The sequence below is a fragment of the Salmo salar genome, chromosome 01 (assembly GCF_965601325.2).
Source record: "Salmo salar chromosome 01, fSalSal1, whole genome shotgun sequence".
Taxonomy (NCBI): domain Eukaryota; kingdom Metazoa; phylum Chordata; class Actinopteri; order Salmoniformes; family Salmonidae; genus Salmo; species Salmo salar.
In genome coordinates this window covers 151,599,282-151,619,706 of record NC_138291.1, presented here as the reverse complement: position 1 = coordinate 151,619,706, position 20,425 = coordinate 151,599,282, and the positions used below count along the sequence as shown (strand labels likewise).

At 41.8% G+C, this 20,425-nt stretch overlaps 1 protein-coding gene across 1 annotated transcript in view; it reads right to left on the bottom strand.

The window, feature by feature from the left end:
* Positions 1–517: 517 nt before the first annotated feature.
* Positions 518–20,425, bottom strand: part of LOC106565912 (astrotactin-2) — a 449,250-nt gene continuing 429,342 nt past the window's right edge. The window contains exon 23 of the mRNA XM_014133602.3: positions 518–2,796. Coding sequence (XP_013989077.2) covers positions 2,559–2,796 — 238 coding nt within the window. The 3' untranslated portion in view covers positions 518–2,558. The remainder of the gene's footprint in view (positions 2,797–20,425) is intronic.

Below are 20,425 nucleotides of genomic sequence, written 5' to 3'. Positions count from 1 at the left end.
TGAACTGAAAACACTGTAAAGTTACCCATCAGCACCTCTTGCTCTCTCTCTCACCTTCCCTCGCTTCCAGCACCCACTCTGTTAGGACCATTCATAGTACACCGTTTTTCAGGCACATATAACACATCAGACTTTTGTTTCAGCAGATGTTTCCTCGTATTCTTTGTTTTTTTCACAGTTGCTATTATATTTTCGGTGTTCTGGTACATGGCAAGCAGGGGTCTAATGATGTGTACTATATTTTCATAAGGATGGATCCTCATTCAAGATGAGTATCATGTTCATTTCCCTGTCATGTATTATGTAGAAATAAAACACTGGTTAAGTGGACGTAAGCCAAGGCAGTGTTGTCAATTCTTTGTCCTTTAAAAGAGTTTTCAATACAATGGAATAGAATGCCCAATTTCTACATATAACCTGACTTTTTGCTTAACATGGCTCATGATAACTTTGGGCTCTATTCAATCTGTAAAGCTGAAGCGTTACAGATTCCAGGATAGAGCCGAAATATTCAGCTTTACCCACGAACGCAGTCTTCACTAAAGCAGGAACATTGCCTTTACATTTCAATCACGCTGTAAAGCTGAACTTCCGCGATGCGGATTGAATAGAGCCCTTTGTCCAATAGTACAGATGACTTTACATAGCCAATTCCCTGTAGATAATACTACAAACCTTGTATTGTCCAACCCCTTGATGTTTACTTGAAAGTGCATTGAAGTGCTACTCACCTGGCTATCCTCACTTTGATTTTATGGACATGAAAATGTCAAAGCTACTATCAAAACAGTAGTAATGAAGTACGAATCCAAATGTAAGGCCCTCATTGATTCCTTGACATGGAAACCTGAGTGCTGTTCCTGGCACCCCAGAGACGTGAATGGCCTAATTTGTGAGAATGAACATTAGTCTACTGAGTTTTAAAGCACAGTTAATGTTGCATGAGTGGAAAGAGACTGGACCTGAGTGAAGGAATAGTTTGTGTAGAGGAGATGGAAAAAGAGAATGTTTCCCGAGAGAGAGAGGGATACCTTCAGTAATGTTATTAACTGGCATTAGTCATACCTTATACCTGCTCATTGCCACAGGGACTTATTTCCCCCGTGGAAATGAATGTAAATATTTTGTTCGAAGTCCACTATTGATGGTGAAAAAAAACACCAGTGCATGTTGTTACTTGCCTACCGTAAGCAGAGTGAAGGGGTAGATGATGTAGGAAAGTATTCACAGGTAATCCTGAGGGATATTACATACAAGTTCCCATTCATTTGCAGCTGTTGTTTTTCAATAATTCCATATGACAATGCACGTGTTTTTACATTTCTCTCCAACCAATGGAGTGTGGTATAGCCTATACCGCAGATGTGAATCAATTGGTTAAACAGAGCTACTTTCTCCTTCTTGTCCAAAAGAATGCAGATGCTTGTGGTATAGTATTTAATATTTCACATTCTCTCGAAAAAAGACAATTAAAGCCACATAATAATACATATGTTATTTACAATTTCATATTTACAATATAATAATTTACTATCACAATTGATATAACGTGAAATGAAAAAAAACAATGAGTTGGATTTTTATGTCCATGGCTCTTGAGAGATGGAAAGTCAAGTAAATGTTTCCTTGAGGGGAGGGATCCTACAAGATCCATACGTTTAAACAGGATTCCTTTATAGCGTTTCATTATTCATTGGCATTCACCTGCCATCACTCTGCAATCCATACATTTAGCATAAAATCTGGAAATCATTTGGAATATTTTCCTATGAAAATGTTTTCTTTTTCTTTTTTTCTTTACCTATATTCACCAGTTGACCATATTAATGGACAATTTTTTAAATATGGATTTTTCCTGCGGTTTAGGAGCTCTCCACCTTTGTCAACATCCGAGGAGATAAACAACAATAAACAAACAAAGCAAAAATTAAACACAGCTGGTTGAGGACTTTTCTAGCTGCAAAGCGTTACTCACACACCGTACGGGACAGCTGATGACATCACAATCCGTCACACAGGATTTCTCTGTAGTCTTTATTATAAACACTATGTTGTCTGCATTAAAAAGACTACATTATTGTAGTGGTGATATGTTTAAGTATTACAAATGAATAAAATAAAATCTAAATGATAATACAAATCTAAACGCTCTCTTTCCCATCTCTCCAGCCAAGAGGAGAGACATACAGGGAGTTGTTTTTTTGTTTGTTTGTTTCCCTGGTACGCTTCCAGTCGAAGTACCATGAGAAACTGCAATATTACATTCAGTATTTTTTTGCCAACCAATTTGCTCTGGGTTGAATGATAATTTACATGCTCACACCGCTCCTCCTCATTGATAGTAGTGGTCACTGGCATGTACATCCAAACCGTCTTTCCTCTTCAAGCAGTTCTTAGCACTTTTTTCAAAAAAGGAGTTGAGGATGTTTGACAGTAGTTCTAACAATGTCCAGTGGGGTTGAGGTTTCAGGGCTCTCCTGGTTTGGAAAAATACCAGTCAGTGGAGAAACCAGAAGCGATGAGGAGGCGGCTGTCATGGTGTCGTCGGGCAGCTTGTCTCATCGGAGCTTGGCGTTGCCGTATGTGCTGCGTTGTACTGAGATCAGTTTCTCCATGCAGGTGGTGCGGGTCTCATGCAGGGAGCCATGCCACACTTTGCTGGTGGGCCGTACCTCCTCGCTGCGACAGAACACGTAGGCCATAGTGTCGGTGCGGCTCTGGATGTAGGCACTGTGGAGCAGGGCCCGGCAGTACCGGCTGATCCTCTCCACTCTGCGCAGGATCAGGTGGGCTTTCCTAGGGGAGAGAAACACAGTCATGATTAGTATTAATGTCAGCATCAGCAGCATTGTCATTTTGTCATTCCTTTATTTATTTTTATGGTGATATAAAAATTGGTACACTTTACAGATCAGTAATAACAGGACAATAACTATGGCCATTGCCAGTAATTACCAATAATGTGGAATTAGGGCCGGCAACTGGAGGCTTTAACATCCTATATACTACGTACTGCCATTGTGCCCTTGCGCAAGGTACTTTAGCCCTAATTGCCCCAGGGGCGCTGCATTGCCAGCCTGTGATGTGATGTGTGTGAGTGTGTGTGTGTGTGTGTGTGTGTGTGTGTGTGTGTGTGTGTGTGTGTGTGTGTGTGTGTGTGTGTGTGTGTGTGTGTGTGTGTGTGTGTGTGTGTGTGTGTGTGTGTGTGTGTGTGTGTGTGTGTGTGTGTGTGTGTGTGTGTGTGTGTGTGTGTGTGTGTGTGTGTGTGTGTTAGGTTGGGTACTGTGACGGCAATAAATCAAGAATATATGTGCAAATGGACCAATAACGGAAGTATTGTAGATAAATATGCCACAACCTTGCCCCCTTGTTCAACAGCAATCTAGAAACCGAGCAGGTTCATTCATGTGTTATGTATCTTTTTGCAGGTTTGATTGAATTCCAGACTAGAGTAGAGAGGTCTGTCTCTGGTCTGTGTTGGCAGCCTACTCATGTTCCTCGCCAGAGGGGGGTATGTTAGAGACCAGGTCAATGTACAGGACAGGCAGACAAACTGCTGTAAGCAGACACACGTGCATACCAGTGGCAGTCGGTGCCGTTTAAGATGAGGGAGGATGATTATTTTACAGCATATTGGATGACTGTCATTCATATTCCATTCACCCAGTTCAATGTAACATCGATAGGTTTAGGCTACTACATGATACATACATTTTCCCTATACCCATCATGAGATTGCTACAACCTAGCCTATGAATGAAAGTTTGCAACGTAGAGAATTTTGAGTAATCAAGGTGACATTCAATACCGCCTTGCACACTCTTGCCTGCATCTAGCTGATCTAGGGAGTAATCATTAGTCCGTTGCAAATGTGAAATTCTATTGGACACATTCAGGTATTTTTATTCCTGTTTTGTTCCGTTTCCATCCGTTTAAGAAACATTTTTCAACAGAATCGGCAGAATGAATAAACACCTGATCACACGCAAACACAGTTCACATTCACAGCAGGCACATACAAACAGCATGATAATTTGCTCGTTGTATAACTCCTTGCATCTATGAGTTTTCCTCCTCTCACATCAGCTATCTGTAACCAGGCGAAAAAACCTTTCCAAGCCAAACCTTCCATTCATAACCGCTACACACAGACTATATCATTGTCACGTCATAGTCAACATAGCTACTAGAACTAACACGTTAGTAAACCCACTAGCAACAATCATGCAGTACAGTGTAGTTAGAAAGCAGTTTAGCAGTTATATTGGTGGGCTCCGGTGGCAATAAATTAATGACTTGGAAGAGTTACGGTGTTGGATAGCCATAGCCAGCTAGCTAACATAGCATCTCGCTCTGCTTGAGCCGGGTGTTTGAGTAGGTTAAACTAGCTAGCTGCATTTTCTAGCTAAGTGAAAGTTTTGTAAAAAAAAAAAATACAACCAAATATAGCTATCTCTCTCTTTCTCCTCCTCTTGCTTCTCCTTAATTTTGGAATAATACATTTTTTTCAAAACTGTTCCACTATTCTCTTTGAGTCAACTACTTTTATGCACTGCAGTGCTAGCTAGCTGTAGCTTATGCTTTCAGTACTAGATTCATTCTCTGATATTTTGATTGGGTGGACAACATGTCAGTTCATGCTGCAAGAGCTCTCATAGGTTGGAGGACATCCTCCAGAAGTTGTCATAATTACTGTGTAAGTCTCCTAAGCCTCCTAAGTTTTGTATCAAAGTTAATATACCCAGAGGAAAACAGAAGCTAGCTGTCCTCCGGCTCCACCATGGTGCTAACCTACACAGAGTGCTGCTGAGGCTACTGTAGACCTTCAATACAAAATATGTGTGGTTCCCACTGTGAAGCATGGAGGAGGAGGTGTGATGGTGTGGGGGTGCTTTGCTGGTGACACTGTCTGTGATTTATTTAGAATTCAAGGCACACTTAACCAGCATGGCTATCACAGCATTCTGCAGCGATACACCATCCCATCTGGTTTGCGCTCAGTGGGACTATCATTTGTTTTTCAACAGGACAATGACCCAACACACCTCCAGGCTGTGTAAGGGCTATTTGATCAATAAGGCGAGTGATGGAGCGCTGCATCAGATGACCTGGCCTCCACAATCCCCCGATCTCAACCAAATTGAGATGGATTGGGATGATTTGGACCACATAGTGAAGGAAAAGTAGCCAGCAAGTGCCCAGCATATGTGGGAAGTCCAGGTGAAGCTGGTTGACAGAATGCCAAGTGTGTGCAATGCTGTCATCAAGGCAAAAGGTGACTACTTTGAAGAATCTAAAATATATTTAGATTTGCTTAACTCTTTTTTGGTTACTACATGATTCCATATGTGTTATTTCATGGTTTTGATGTCTTCACTATTATTCTACAATGTAGAAAATAGTAAAAATAAAGAAAAACCCTTGAATGAGGTGTGTCCAAACTTTTGACTGGTAGTGTAAATGCATTAATGATCTGCATGTAATTGTGGCAGTAAGGGAAAAACACTGCATGAAACCTTTACTCTTCATTTAACACACAGACACACACTCTCCCTCCCTCCCACACAAACTCTCTGTGTCTCCCTCATAAACACACCACTCTCTCTCTCCCAACTTTAAAAACGTTAGGCACCCAACAGACTGTAAGGAGCACCGGAAATAGATTGATTTTTGATAGTTTAGGCTTACATTAGGCCTACATGAATCATACCTTTGAAGCACATTTCATGAGTAGAAGACCCTTTTCCTTTCTTCCTGCGCCAATCAAATATGCCTAGACCTACTCTCAAGTTACCAGGTTGTTAGCTAGCTAAGTAACATGACTGAACAATGTTGTTTGTTATCAAAACAATAATTAGCGGCCTGGTATTAGTTTAAAATGGCCCCAACATGTTTTGTGAAATTATATCAAATGTGAGCGAAATCGTGCAGGAAGAAAAAAAGGTAGCTCTGCTAACGAGTCATATGTTTTTAACCGTTTGAGCTAGAGACAAGACGTTTTCTTTGCTGTAAAGCTGCAAGCATGACTGTTTTCTTTGCTGTAAAGCTGCAAGCATGACTGTTTTCTTTGCTGTAAAGCTACAAGCATGACTGTCACGAAGCATTGGTGCGTGACAGCGAACTTGCAAAGCCTATCAGAATGGCCTGTGCTCTTAGTTATTTGGTTATAGGAGGGATGAAATGATATACAATGTATTCACTTCACTCTGCACGCTGCTGTATCAAATGTAACAACAGACAGACTGATCATGGTCTGCATCCCCGCTCGCCATCGCGGCTAAATGATATTAAAAAACTGACAGAGAAATAGATGCACAGAGAAGTAGGTGTGTGATGGTGGAAGGGGCTGCCAGGTCACCCGTGATACAAGTCAGTAATCGACGTCCATCCATGTCTGAGGACGTCGGGAGATGACGTGGACACCGACCACTAGGGGCAACAGTGAGTGCTGTTACCTTCAAGTTGGTTTTGGTTTTCCTAGCGCATTGTGGACTGGGATGGGGGGATGGGCATAAGCATCTGCCTCTGATTCCAAAGGTTGCAAGTTTGAATCAAGCAATATAAAGTTGTTTTTGAGATTTCTGTTTTAAGCCTATCCCAAACCTTAACCCTTAACTTAACCATTCTGAGTTAATGCCTAAACATAACCCTAAACTTAAAAATGCAGACTTAATGCCTAAACTTAACCTTTGACACTCCGAAATCTGACGTTTGCATCAACTTTCAACGTGAGGCTGTGAGAGCTAGTTGCATTCTCGAGTACTTTATTCTCAACAATGAAAATGAACCTCTTCTGTATGTGTGTAAGGACTTGAATGTTGACACAAATATTACAAATATCATAAAAAGAGAGCTTGAAGGAGGAGACATGTTCCATTTGTTTTGAGAAGTGGATGTCTGTTCAGCCTCAGCATCTGTCTTTGGTTAAGCTAGGAGCACAGACAACCTTTTCACATGTTTAAAAAAAAGGGCAACCTTTTTTCTTCTTTCTCTCTTCAAATTTCACTGCCTACAACAACATAACACCAAACATATGAGCAAGTGGGTCTCAAGTGCAAGTGGGTGAATTGAGGACTGGGAGTTAAGAGTATATATATTCATCAAGACAGGATCACCTTGGAGATCATAACTCACAATTCTCTAAAAGTCCTAAAGTTACAGTACCAGAGTCCTAAAGTTACAGTACCAGAGTCCTAAAGTTACAGTCCCAGAGTACTAAAGTTACAGTACCAGAGTCCTAAAGTTACAGTACCAGAGTCCTAAAGTTACAGTACCAGAGTCCTAAAGTTACAGTACCAGAGTACTAAGAGTTACAGTACCAGAGTCCTACAGTTACAGTACCAGAGTCCTAAAGTTACAGTACCAGAGTCCTACAGTTACAGTCCCAGAGTACTAAAGTTACAGTACCAGAGTCCTAAAGTTACAGTCCCAGACAGGCAGCTCTGTCGGGTTAGTGTCAGATGTATTCATTTATCTTATCAGGATGGTGTTAGATGATCGTCTGATTGTGAATAAAACCCATTTGTTTCATCCAATAAAAAGAATAGTGTAACATACACCAGTAGCGCTGTTCGAAGAGAATAAAACACACAATATGTGTGCAAAACTGCTGCTTCAATAGAAATTACTGAATATTAAGATACATGGAGACTTGACCAAAGTAGAAAAACAACCTGCAATCAAATTAAGCACAATCGACCTAATGCATGACATAAACACACACTGTACCGTACATGCATGGTGAGAGAAAGAAAAAAGTGCAGTTGTGCAACTGTGAGAGCTGACCGTGACAATGCTAGCAGTTGGTGGCTGGGTCTCAGTGTGGCTCCGTCAGTCTCCCAGGTTTCCTGACATAGTGAGTAAATACTGAGTGCTCACATTTCACTTGGCCACACTGTTACCTTTTAAAAAGGCACCACCGATAGAGCCGGCTCGTAAATTACCCCAACAAGGCCTTGCCCTGCCAATTTCAGGCAGTAAATAACCCTACACTGTCAGTCATCCAAATGCCTTCTCCAGGACTCCAATGTGCTCCCTGCTCACCCCCACCCCCCCCCCCCCCGGTCCCCACAAAGGCTACCTTCCTCTACCCCAATCACAAAAAAACATAATCTTTCTTTAAGACAAACTTGTTCCACATTTATGATATTATTTATGGCTGCCGGAGAGTGCTTCCAGGCAATGGGGGTGGACAAAACAAAACACGGGGCCTGAAACTTTAGACCCAATGTTGCCATCATTACAAAACTATTGAACCGCTGGAATCTTAACCTGGTCAGACTCACATGCCATGGATTTTTTTTCCTTTTTCTTTTTTAAGTTTCTGTCCAAATATTATTTTTTTTGTCCTGTAGACTGTGTGTTTCTCCATCTCCATATCATGCTAATGTCCCCTGTGTCTATTCACATAAAACTGCTGTGTCGGGGGTGGTCTGTTTCAGGGGGCAGACCGAGGCAGGGCTCTGCAGGAAATCTTTATGAGAATGAGGAGGAAATGGACTTGGAAGTTTAGTTAGTGTTAGTTGACTGTCAAATGTAGTGTTTGGCTTGGCGTAAGAGTGGTGTTTGGCATTGGGGCTGTAATTCGAAACAAGTATGTAACCTTATAGTCAAAGCTGACCTTACCAATTCGCTTCCCCAAATAAACACTTAAAAAAGGCTGATTGCACAACTCGGCTTCTGCTGACAGTACAGAAGGCATGCAAAGACAGGAAAACCCAAATGTCCTAATCTTCAAAAGACATTGGGGACATCTATTGCATTTGTTATGTAAGAGTTAAATAACTGTTACTGATGCTAGTTATCAATCAAACCAACAGATACATAGAACAGTGTTGATGGATTTGGACACATTCAAAAGTCATTTTAAAATATGTCATCTTTCAAATATGCTGTATTGAGACACTTGGTAGAGAGAAAAAAGTATACCACTTTTACATGTCTGTAGTATACCAAAAGTCCTCACAAGGACAGTAAAACAAGGGGAAGTGGGTGAAAAGGCTATTTTAGGCTTAGGGGTTAGGTTTAGGGTTAAGGGTTAGGTTTAGGGTTAAGGGTTAGGTTTAGGGTTAGGGGTTAGGTTTAGGGTTAAGGGATAGGTTTAGGGTTAGGGGTTAGGTTTAGGGTTAAGGGTTAGGTTTAGGGTTAGGGGTTAGGTTTAGGGTTAAGGGTTAGGTTTAGGGTTAGAGTGTAGGTTTAGGGTTAAGGTTAGAATTAGGGTTAAGGGTTAGGTATAAGGTTAGGGGTTAGGTTTAGGGTTAGGAGTTAGGGTTAGGAGTTAGGGTTAGGAGTTAGGGTTAGGGTTAAGGTTAGGATTAGGGTTAAGGTTAGGATTATGGTTAAGATTAGGGTTAGGGTTAAATTAAGGGTTAGGGGTTAGAGAAATAGAACTTTGAATGTGAACCAATTGTTTGGTCCCCACAAGGATAGTAAAACAACGTGTGTGTGTGTGTGTACTGTGTGTGCGTGCATGTGTGTTTGCACGCATGTCTGTGTGTTAGTAATGGTGTAATAACATTCCAAGACATGCCTGGTATGACATGAAATCCATTAGTGTGGTGATACCCTGGATCCCCAGACAGTCCAATAGATAACGCCTGGTCTTAAGTGCTACCATCTACCTATTGTTTTCATCTAGAGAGCGAGCCAGACATGACCAGCCCAATGTGTATTGAATCCCATTCAGCAAATACATTATAGTACCCATTCTGGGCCCAATCCTGAGAACACACATGCAGTCGTAAACACATCCCATAAGTCTTACGTAGATCTCACATCAATTCTCATCTACAAAAAAATACTGGCTTCTCTTTGGCTCCAGGAACCACTGCAAACTCTTTGAAAACACTTGTAGAAAACCAACCTGTAAATACCCCAGTGCAGGTTGGATTGAATGGAGACCTTGGGTTCAGTCTATTTCTTCAGCTCTTTGTGGGTAAAGAGTCTAGTGGTTGTAGCACAGGGGAATCGGAGCAACGCTCTCCTGACGTGGTTATGAAATCATTCCTGAGTTTACTGGGGGCTTCAGGCCTTTACAGGTAACCAGAGAAGTTGGTTTTATGAATGAGTTTTCCACACTATACACAAAGAGTGCATTCCCTATTCAACGCAACACTCGTGAATTGCCAACACCGGAGCGCTTCCATTCGCTAGGGTCCAAGACCATTGGCTACATCCTAGGCTCCCTTGTAATAACAAAGCTGTAATTTGTAGACTTAGCACTTGTGTCCAGTCACCAATTGGGTACAAAATATGAATAAGAAGGTAAATGAGAGGAAATAAAAATATCTGATGAACTTGAGTAAATGAAAACGAAAATATATGGCTGCGCCGTGTGGATTCTTTTATGAGATTTATGTCCTTATAAGATGGTACTCCAATGGAAGAAACCTGGTCATGATTGGTTTTATAGGCCAGGATTTGCAGTGAAAGCCTAAACCAATATTTTGCTGTCCAAAATTACTGCTGACCAGGGTGTTTGTGTGTGTGTGTGTGTGCATGTGTGTGTGAAAGAAAGAGAGTGTATGTGTGCGTGTGTGCGTTTGTACAGGCATATGTGCGTGTGTGTGTGTGTGTGTGTGTGTGTGTGTGTGTGTGTGTGTGTGTGTGTGTGTGTGTGTGTGTGTGTGTGTGTGTGTGTGTGTGTGTGGTGTGTGTGTGTGTGTGTGTGTGTGTGTGTGTGTGTGTGTGTGTGTGTGTGTGTGTGTGAGGGTGTGCATACGTGTCTGTAAGAAAGAGTTTGCATGTGTTTGTGTGTGCACGTATATTTGTGTGTGTGCATGTATGAACACACACACATAAACATGTATGAACACATACACATGTATGAACACATACACATACACATGTATGAACACATACACATAAACATGTATGAACACACACACATAAACATGTATGAACACACACACATGTATGAACACATACACATAAACATGTATGAACACATACACATAAACATGTATGAACACATACACATAAACATGTATGAACACATACACATAAACATGTATGAACACATACACATAAACATGTATGAACACATACACATAAACATGTATGAACACACACACATAAACATGTATGAACACACACACATAAACATGTATGAACACATACACATAAACATGTATGTCTATATCTACATGTGTTTATAGGCGTGATCCACCTTTGTGAAGATGGTTGAAGAAACAGTGGAGAAGGGGGCGCTAGGGAGCAGCAACATGTGAAAACACGTTTTCTCGGAGCTCCGATCCAGGGCGAACCATTTACTATTAATACTTGACCAAAACCTCCCCCACCGGGTTCATTTTGTAACATTTCATTTGGAATTGAACCCAATTTACAAATCTTCCTTTTTTTCCAGAAATGTTTGGCCTTTTAATCATAAAATGACAAGACAACAACGGCCCCGGGCCACAAAGGAGCAGGGCTCACCTGACAAGGACTCTGATCGCCGACCTAGCCATCGTAATGGCGGCTATCATTAAATCTGAACAGACTGTGCTGGCTAAGGTGGAGTCATTATCCACTGACCTATCCACACAAATAGCTATTCTCGCCAACGAGGTCAACATAAAGATAGACTCCGTTAATGAAGACTTGGCGAGACATGACACCTGTCTGAATAGCCTGGAAGATGGCGCAAATATTTACTCCGAAAAAGTGATGACACTGGAAGAGCAAGTGAACCTGCTTTCATCAGATGTCATCCAACTCACTTCCAAGGTTGAGGACCTTGAGAACAGACAGCACCGGGGGAACGGTCGCATTTTCGGCGTGAGAGAGGGACTCGAGACCATAGGCGGAATGTGGCCTACCCTGTCCATAGCTAAACTGCTACAGGAAATTCTAGGCCTCGATTACACCCCCACCGTTGACAGAGCGCACAGAAGCATACAGTCCGCACCGAAGAATGGGGAGCCGCCCAGACCCATAGTAGTTAAATTCCACAACCTTCAGGAGAAGGAGGATGTCTTCCGTAAGGCAGCGCGAGCGGCTCCCACCACCCACGATGGCCAGAATATTCACATTTACCCGGACTACACAGCGACAGTCATGAAGAAGAGGTCAGTCTTCAACGAGGTGAGGGGGCTGTCTGGACACCAAGTTCGGCATTCTTTACCCAGCTGTACTGAAGATCACCACTCCCTCCCGCGAGCAGAAGACATTCTTAGACCCAACCAAGGCCAAAGAATACATTGTCGTGCACCTACATCCACAGGAGGACAGGCGACATAATACTAACTAGCCATTGTGGGCTCATACTGTGACCCTGCACTAGCCGTGCTAACGTGACCAAGGACCAACAGGAATGTCAGTGTTCAGTACCAGTCAATTTTCAGTGTTCTGGCTTGTTAGGATGTTCAACAGAGGGTTACAGTACATTTATACAAATGTTCAATTTAACTGGGTTTGTTTTCCTATTTACTTATTTAATTAAATGTTTTTGGAGTATATGTGTGTATATAAGTACAGTTGAAGTGAGAAGTTTACATAGCCTTAGCCTCGTTTTTCAACCACTCCACAAATTTCTTGTTAACAAACTTCATAAACAACAGGTATGGACTAACACTGAAATGCTTACTTATGGTCCCTTCCCAACAATGCAGGGAGAAAAGTAAAACACGTAATAATAAATGTAGTAATAAATACACAATGAGTAATTATAACTTATATCTACAAGGGGTACCAGTACCAAGTCAATGTGCAGGGGTACAAGGTAATTGAGGTAGATATGTGCATATGCAGTTGAAGTCGAAAGTTTACATACACTTAGGTTGGTGTCATTAAAACTCATTTTTCAACCACTCCACAAATTTCTTGTTAACAAACTATAGTTTTGGCAAGTTGGTTAGGACATCTACTTTGTGCATGATACAAGTCATTTTTCTAAAAATTGTTTACAAACAGATTATTTCACTTAAAATTCACTGTATCACAATTCCAGTGGGTCAGAAGTTTACATACACTAAGTTGACTGTGCCTTTAAATAGCTTGGAATATTCCAAAAAATGATGTCATGGCTTTAGAAGCTTCTGATAGGCTAATTGACATCAATAGAGTCGATTGGAGGTGTACCTGTGGATGTATTTCAAGGCCTACCTTCAAACTCAGTGCCTCTTTGCTTGACATCATGGGAAACTCAAAAGAAATCAGCCAAGTCCTCAGAAAAAATTGTAGACCTCCAAGTCTGGTTCATCCTTGGGAGCAATTTCCAAACACCTGAAGGTACCATGTTCATCTGTACAAACAATAGTACGCAAGTATAACCACCATGGGACCACGCAGCTGTCATACCGCTCAGGAAAGAGATGCGTTCTGTCTCCTAGAGATGAACGTACTTTGGTGCGAAAAGTGCAAATCAATCCCAGAACAACAGCAAAGGACCTTGTGAAGATGCTGGAGGAAACAGGCACAAAAGTATCTATATCCTCAGTGAAACTAGTCCTATATTGACATAACCTGAAAGGCCGCTCAGCAAGGAGGAAGCCACTTTTCCAAAACCGCCATAAAAAAGCCAGACTACGGTTTGCAACTGCACATGGCGTCAAAGATCGTACTTTCTGGAGAAATATCCTCTGATCTGATGAAACAAAAATAGAACTGTTTGGCCATAATGAACGTCGTTATATTTGGAGGAAAAAGGGGGAGGTTTGCAAGCCGAAGAACACCATCGCAACCGTGAAGCACGGGGGTGGCAGCATCATGTTGCGGGGGTGCTTTGCTGCAGGAGGGACTGGTGCACTTCACAAAATAGATGGCATCATGAGGTAGGAAAATTATGTGGATATATTGAAGCAACATCTCAAGACATCAGTCAGGAAGTTAAAGCTTGGTTGCAAATGGGCCTTTCAAATGGACAATGACACCAAGCATAATTCCAAAGTTGTTGCAAAAAGGACAACAAAGTTAAGGTATTGGAGTGGCCATCACAAAGCCCTAACCTCAGTCCTACAGAAAATGTGTGGGCAGAACTGAAAAAGCGTGTGTGAGCAAGGAGGCCTACAAACTCAGTTACACCAGCTCTGTCAGGAGGAATGGGCCAAAATTCACCCAACTTATTGTGGGAAGCTTGTGGAAGGCTACCTGCAACGTTTGACCCAAGTTAAACAATTTAAAGGCAATGCTACCAAATACTAATTGAGTGTATGTAAACTTCTGACCCACTGGGAATATGATGAAAGAAATAAAAGCTGAAATAAATCATTCTCTCTACTATTATTCATTTCACATTCTTAAAATTAAGTGGTGATCCTAACTGACCGGGAAGACAGAGAATTTTTACAAGGATTAAATGTCAGGAATTGTGAAAAACTGAGTTTAAATGTATTTGGCTAAGGTGTATGTAAACTTCCGACTTCATCTGTATATTATAGTGATGGGGAAATTGTTTAGCACACAGGATATTCTGGCTAACCTCTATGGTCCTAATTGGGATGATGCTAAATTTTTATCTGACCTCATCGCAAAACTTCCTGACCTGAACTGTCATCATTTGATATTGGGCAGAGATTTCAATTGTGTATTGCATCCAAGTCTAGACAGATCCAGACCCGAAGCCCAACAATGTAATTTCAAAATCAGGCGCAGTAATCAACTCATTTTTAGAATGCTATAATTTGTCTGATCCATGGAGGAGGAGCAATCCCACTGCTAAACAGTACTCCTTTTTTTCTCCAGTACACCGCTCATACTCTAGGATTGACTTTTTCCTGCTGGACAAACATAATTATTCATTTTGTAACTAATAGCCAATATCACATTATCGTTATCTCAGACCATAGACCTGTCCAGCTAGATATCCGCTTTCCGGACAGTACTGTGTCACAACGCGCGTGCCGACTTGATCCACTACTACTATCCTGTAGTGCCTTTAAAAAAAAACATATCAACTCACATTGATGTCTTTTTACAGATCAACTGCACTGCTGACGTGTCTCACTCTACTGTGTGGAAACCGGATTTATCTCAGGTAGGCATTTTTTCTATAATATGTGCCAGCTGTTTAATGTTCTTTATTCTGCCCACTCAACTCTACAGCCAGAGGTTGTCATCTCTCTTGATGCTGAGGCTTTAGACCTGGTTGAGTGGGAATATCTATTTACAGTACTAGAGAGATTTGGGTTTGGCCCGTCATTCCTTTCCTGGATTAAGATATTGTACTCATCCGCAATGGCGTCTGTTCGCACCAACAATGTTACCTCCAGCTACTTCCCTCTCTACAGGGGGGCCAGGCAGGGTTGCTGTTTATCCCCTTTCCTATTTTACATTTACATTTACATGTACGTCATTTAACAGACGCTCTTATCCAGAGCGACATACAAATTGAGTCGCTCTGGATAAGACCTATTTGATATGGCTATTGAGCATCTTGCTATCGCCCTGCGGGCGGAGGAGAGGATTATGGGAATATTGAGGGCAACATAACTCACAAGGTGTCATTATATGCAGACGATCTTCTTTTATACATCTCTAACCCTGCGGAGTCTACAGTGAGGGAAAAAAGTATTTGATCCCCTACTGATTTTGTATGTTTGCCCACTGACAAAGAAATTATCAGTCTATAATTTTAATGGTAGGTTTATTTGAACAGTGAGAGACAGAATAACAACAAAAAAATCCAGAAAAACGCATGTCAAAAATGTTATACATTTATTAGCATTTTAATGAGAGAAATAAGTATTTGACCCACTCTCAATCAGAAAGATTTCTGGCTCCCAGGTGTCTTTTATACAGGTAACAAGCTGAGATTTGGAGCACTCCCTTTAAGAGTGTGCTCCTAATCTCAGCTCGTTACCTGTATAAAAGACACCTGTCCACAGAAGCAATCAATCAATCAGATTCCAAACTCTCCACCATGGCCAAGACCAAAGAGCTCTCCAAGGATGTCAGGGACAAGATTGTAGACCTACACAAGGCTGGAATGGGCTACAAGACCATCGCAAAGCAGCTTGGTGAGAAGGTGACAACAGTTGGTGTGATTATTCGCAAATGGAAGAAACACAAAAGAACTGTCAGTCTCCCTTGGCCTGGGGCTCCATGCAAGATCTCACCTCGTGGAGTTGCAATGATCATGAGAACGGTGAGGAATCAGCCCAGAACTACAAGGGAGGATCTTGTCAATGATTTCAAGGCAGCTGGGACCATAGTCACTAAGAAAACAATTGGTAACACACTACGCCGTGAAGGACTGAAATCCTGCAGGGCCCGCCAGGTCCCCTTGCTCAAGAAAGCACATATACATGCCCGTCTGAAGTTTGCCAATGAACATCTGAATGATTCAGAGACCAACTGGGTGAAAGTGTTGTAGTCAGATGAGACCAAAATGGAGCTATTTGGCATCAACTCAACTCGCTGTGTTTGGAGGAGGAGGAATGCTGCCTATGACCCCAAGAACACCATCCCCACCGTCAAACATGGAGGTGGAAACATTATGCTTTGGGGGTGTTTTTCTGCTAAGGGGACAGGACAACTTCACCGCATCAAAGGGACAATGGACGGGGCCATGTACCGTGAAATCTTGGGTGAGAACCTCCTTCCCTCAGCAAGGGCATTGAAAATGGGTCGTGGATGGGTATTCCAGCATGACAATGACCCAAAACACACGGCCAAGGCAACAAAGGAGAGGCTCAAGAAGAAGCACATTAAGGTCCTGGAGTGGCCTAGCCAGTCTCAAGACTTTAATCCCATAGAAAATCTGTGGAGGGAGCTGAAGGTTCGAGTTGCCAAACGTCAGCCTCGAAACCTTAATGACTTGGAGAAGATCTGCAAAGAGGAGTGGGACAAAATCCCTTCTGAGATGTGTGCAAACCTGGTGACCAACCTGGTGTTCAACTTTTCCCCCAATGCCTTGAGATGGATGAAATCATACCTTGAAGGCAGAACTCAGTGTGTCAGAGTGAGCAATGAGCTGTCGCCCACTCTTAGCTATGATGTGGGCGTGCCCCAAGGGTCAATACTGGGGCCCCTCCTGTTCAGCCTGTACATTAATGATCTGCCTTCCGTCTGCACTGGGTCTGAAGTTCAAATGTATGCAGATGATACAGTGATATATGTGCACGCAAAGAGCAAACAACAAGCTGCACAAGAACTCACTACTGTAATGGTCCAGGTTACAAAGTGGCTCAGTGACTCGTGTTTGCATCTCAATGTGAAAAAAACTGTTTGCATGTTCTTCACAAAGAGGGCAACAGATGCTACTGAGCCAGATGTCTATGTGTCAGGGGAGAAGCTCCAGGTGGTATCTGATTTGAAATACCTTGGAATCATACTTGATTCCAACCTCTCTTTTAAAAAGCATGTGAAAAAGGTAATTCAAATAACCAAATTCAACCTAGCTAATTTCCGATTTATACGAAATTGTTTGACCACAGAGGTAGCAAAACTGTATTTCAAATCGATGATACTCCCCCACTTAACATAGTGCTTGACTAGTTGGACCCAAGCTTGCTATACAACATTAAAACCTATTCAGTCTGTCTACAAACAGGCTCTCAAAGTGCTCGATAGAAAGCCCAATAGCCATCATCACTGTTACATCCTCAGAAAGCATGAGCTCCTGAGTTGGGAAAATCTTGTGCAATACACCGACGCATGTCTTGTATTCAAGATCCTAAATGGCCTAGCTCCCCCTCCACTCAGTATTTTTGTAAAACAGAAAACCCAAACATATGGCAGCAGATCCACAAGGTCTGCCATGAGAGGTGACTGTATAGTTCCCTTAAGGAAAAGCACCTTTAGTAAATCTGCTTTCTCTGTGAGAGCTTCCCATGTCTGGAATACACTGCCATCAGACACACATAACTGCACCACATATCACACTTTCACAAAATGCATGAAGACATGGCTAAAGGTCAATCAGACTTGTGAACATAATCCCTAGCTGTGTATTGCCGCTTTCCATGTTGTCTGTTGTCTGTAGCTTGTGAGGTGTGGAAACACTTTGTTGTTTTTATGGATTTTGTCTTGTTGCTTTTTGTTCTATGTTGCTCTGTCTGTATGCTACATCTTGCTTGTCCTATGTTGCTCTGTCTGTATGCTATGTCTTGCTTGTCCTATGTTACTCTGCGTGTGCTCACTGTTCAATGATTGTCTATATTGTAATTGTTTTTAATAACCTGCCCAGGGACTGCGGTTGAAAATTAGCCGGCTGGCTAAAACCGGCACTTTTACTGAAACGTTGATTAATGTGCACTGTCCCTGTAAAAATAAAATAAACTCAAACTCAAACTACAAGACACATCTGACCTCTGTGATTGCCACCAAGTACTAAGTCAAGTTTTGCAGAGGGGTCAAATACTTATTTCCCTCATTAAAATGCAAATCATTTTATAACATTTTTGACATGCATTTTTCTGGATTGTTTTGTTGTTATTCTGTCTCTCACTGTTCAAATAAACCTACCATTAAAATGATAGACTGATCATTTCTTTGTCAGTGGGCAAACGTACAAAATCAGCAGGGGATCAAATACTTTTTTCCCTCACTGTATACCACATCTCTTGGACATGCTACAAGATTTTGGGACATTCTCTGGTTATTAGTTAAACCTAACAAAAAGTGTGCTCCTCCCCATTAATCAGTTAGCAGAAGGAATTGGGTTTGCCAATTTCCCATTTAAGGTGGAGCATCAGGTCTTTACTTATTTGGGGCTCATTTAAGGCTCTGTTTAAACATAAATTCAAAACACTCCTGGAGCGCACTAAGCAGGATTTCATAAGGTGGTCATCTCTTCCCATTTCATTAACAGGTCGCATTAATTCTGTTAAGATGACTGTACGACCTAGGTTTTTGTACTTATTCCAAATGATCCCCATTTTTCTGCCAAAGTTGATGTTCAAACAACTGGACAGCTACATTTCCAACATCATTTGGAATAAGTCAAATCCACAAATGAGAAAGGTATATCTAGAGAGACCTAAGGCCGCAGGCGGGCGGGCTGGGCATTCCCAATTTTTTACACTACTACTGGTCAGCAAATATATCTAAATGTGTTTATTGGATTTCTACATTTGAAAACAAGGATGGTCCAACTTGGGCCATCATGGAGTTACAGTCAAGCCTTCCAACTTCTCCTGTCTCGCTTCTGTGCTCCCCAATGCCCATGAACCTTGGAACCCATTTGTTGAACCCCATTGTTAAGAACTCCCTTAAAATCTGGTCCCAATTCCGAAGTCACTTTAGCCTTAAACAAGCAAGCGACTTCTCCCCATGAACATCTAATCATCTCTTCCCAGTGTCACAGATTGACACGGCATTCCAGTTCTGGCGTAGGAACGGTCTGGTGTTTTTTGTGACCTATTTGTTTATCACACATTCGTCTCATTCCATACTCTGAGGGTTGACCATAATATTCCCAATACCCACTTTTTTAGATACCTGCAAACTCGCAGCTTTGTCAAAAAACATTTCCCTTAATTTTCACTCGCGCCTACTAAGTGTCCAGTCGAGAGTTTCTTAGCTCTTACCCCTTATCTGAAGGGCACAATCTCCAGATTATACAACATAATACAGAACATTAATCCGCCTTCCTTTGCAAATACAAAATCTGCATGGGAGCAAGACATAGGTGGTGAGCTACCCAATAATATATGGCAACAAAGTATTGTGCGTATCCACACATCATTTTGCATAAGGCATGGGCTTATGCAGTTCACGGCTTTGCACCGACTCCATTGCTCAAATGACAGATTGGCAAAAATATACCTAAATGTTGACCCCAAGTGTTTGAGATGCCACCAGAGTCCAGTCTTTGAGTGGCCTCTGGGACCCCATTTCTGAGGCATTCTCACATATGTGTAATACAAATGTTAGCCCCAACCCGGTCAGTGCCATTTTTGGGGTACTTCCCCTAGACCAGACCAGAATGCTATCACGCATCAGGCAAATGCTAGCTCGCCTTGTCCTCTTTCAATGGAAGTCTGCATAGCCACCCTCCGTTATGCAGTGGGTTAAGGAGGTGATTTCATCTCTGCCTCTGGAGAAGGTTAGGTACACTTAAGTACACTCACCGACAAAAGTTTGACTTAACCTGGTCCCCATTAATACAATACGTGGAGAGCCTGTCTTTTACTTAGTGTAACTTGCATAGTTTGGTAAGCAGTCATGTCTGTTCTAGTGACCATTTGAGCAGATAATAACTTTAATTATCATTGTTTTTGTTTCTATTACTGTTTGTTTCTGTTTTTATTTCCTATTTAACTTACTTTTATAGATGCCTTGGTGGGTGGGTGGTTGGGAGGGAGAGAGCTGGATGGATGGATGGATGGGAGAATGAGGGGTTGGGGTTGTACTGTTTTTGTTGTTATATCTGAAAATCTATAAATACATTAAAAAAATTATAATAAAGAAACAGTGGCGCTACAGTAACAGACAAATTCAACTTATCGACTGGATATAAAACTTCATGTTACAGGGTTGGAAG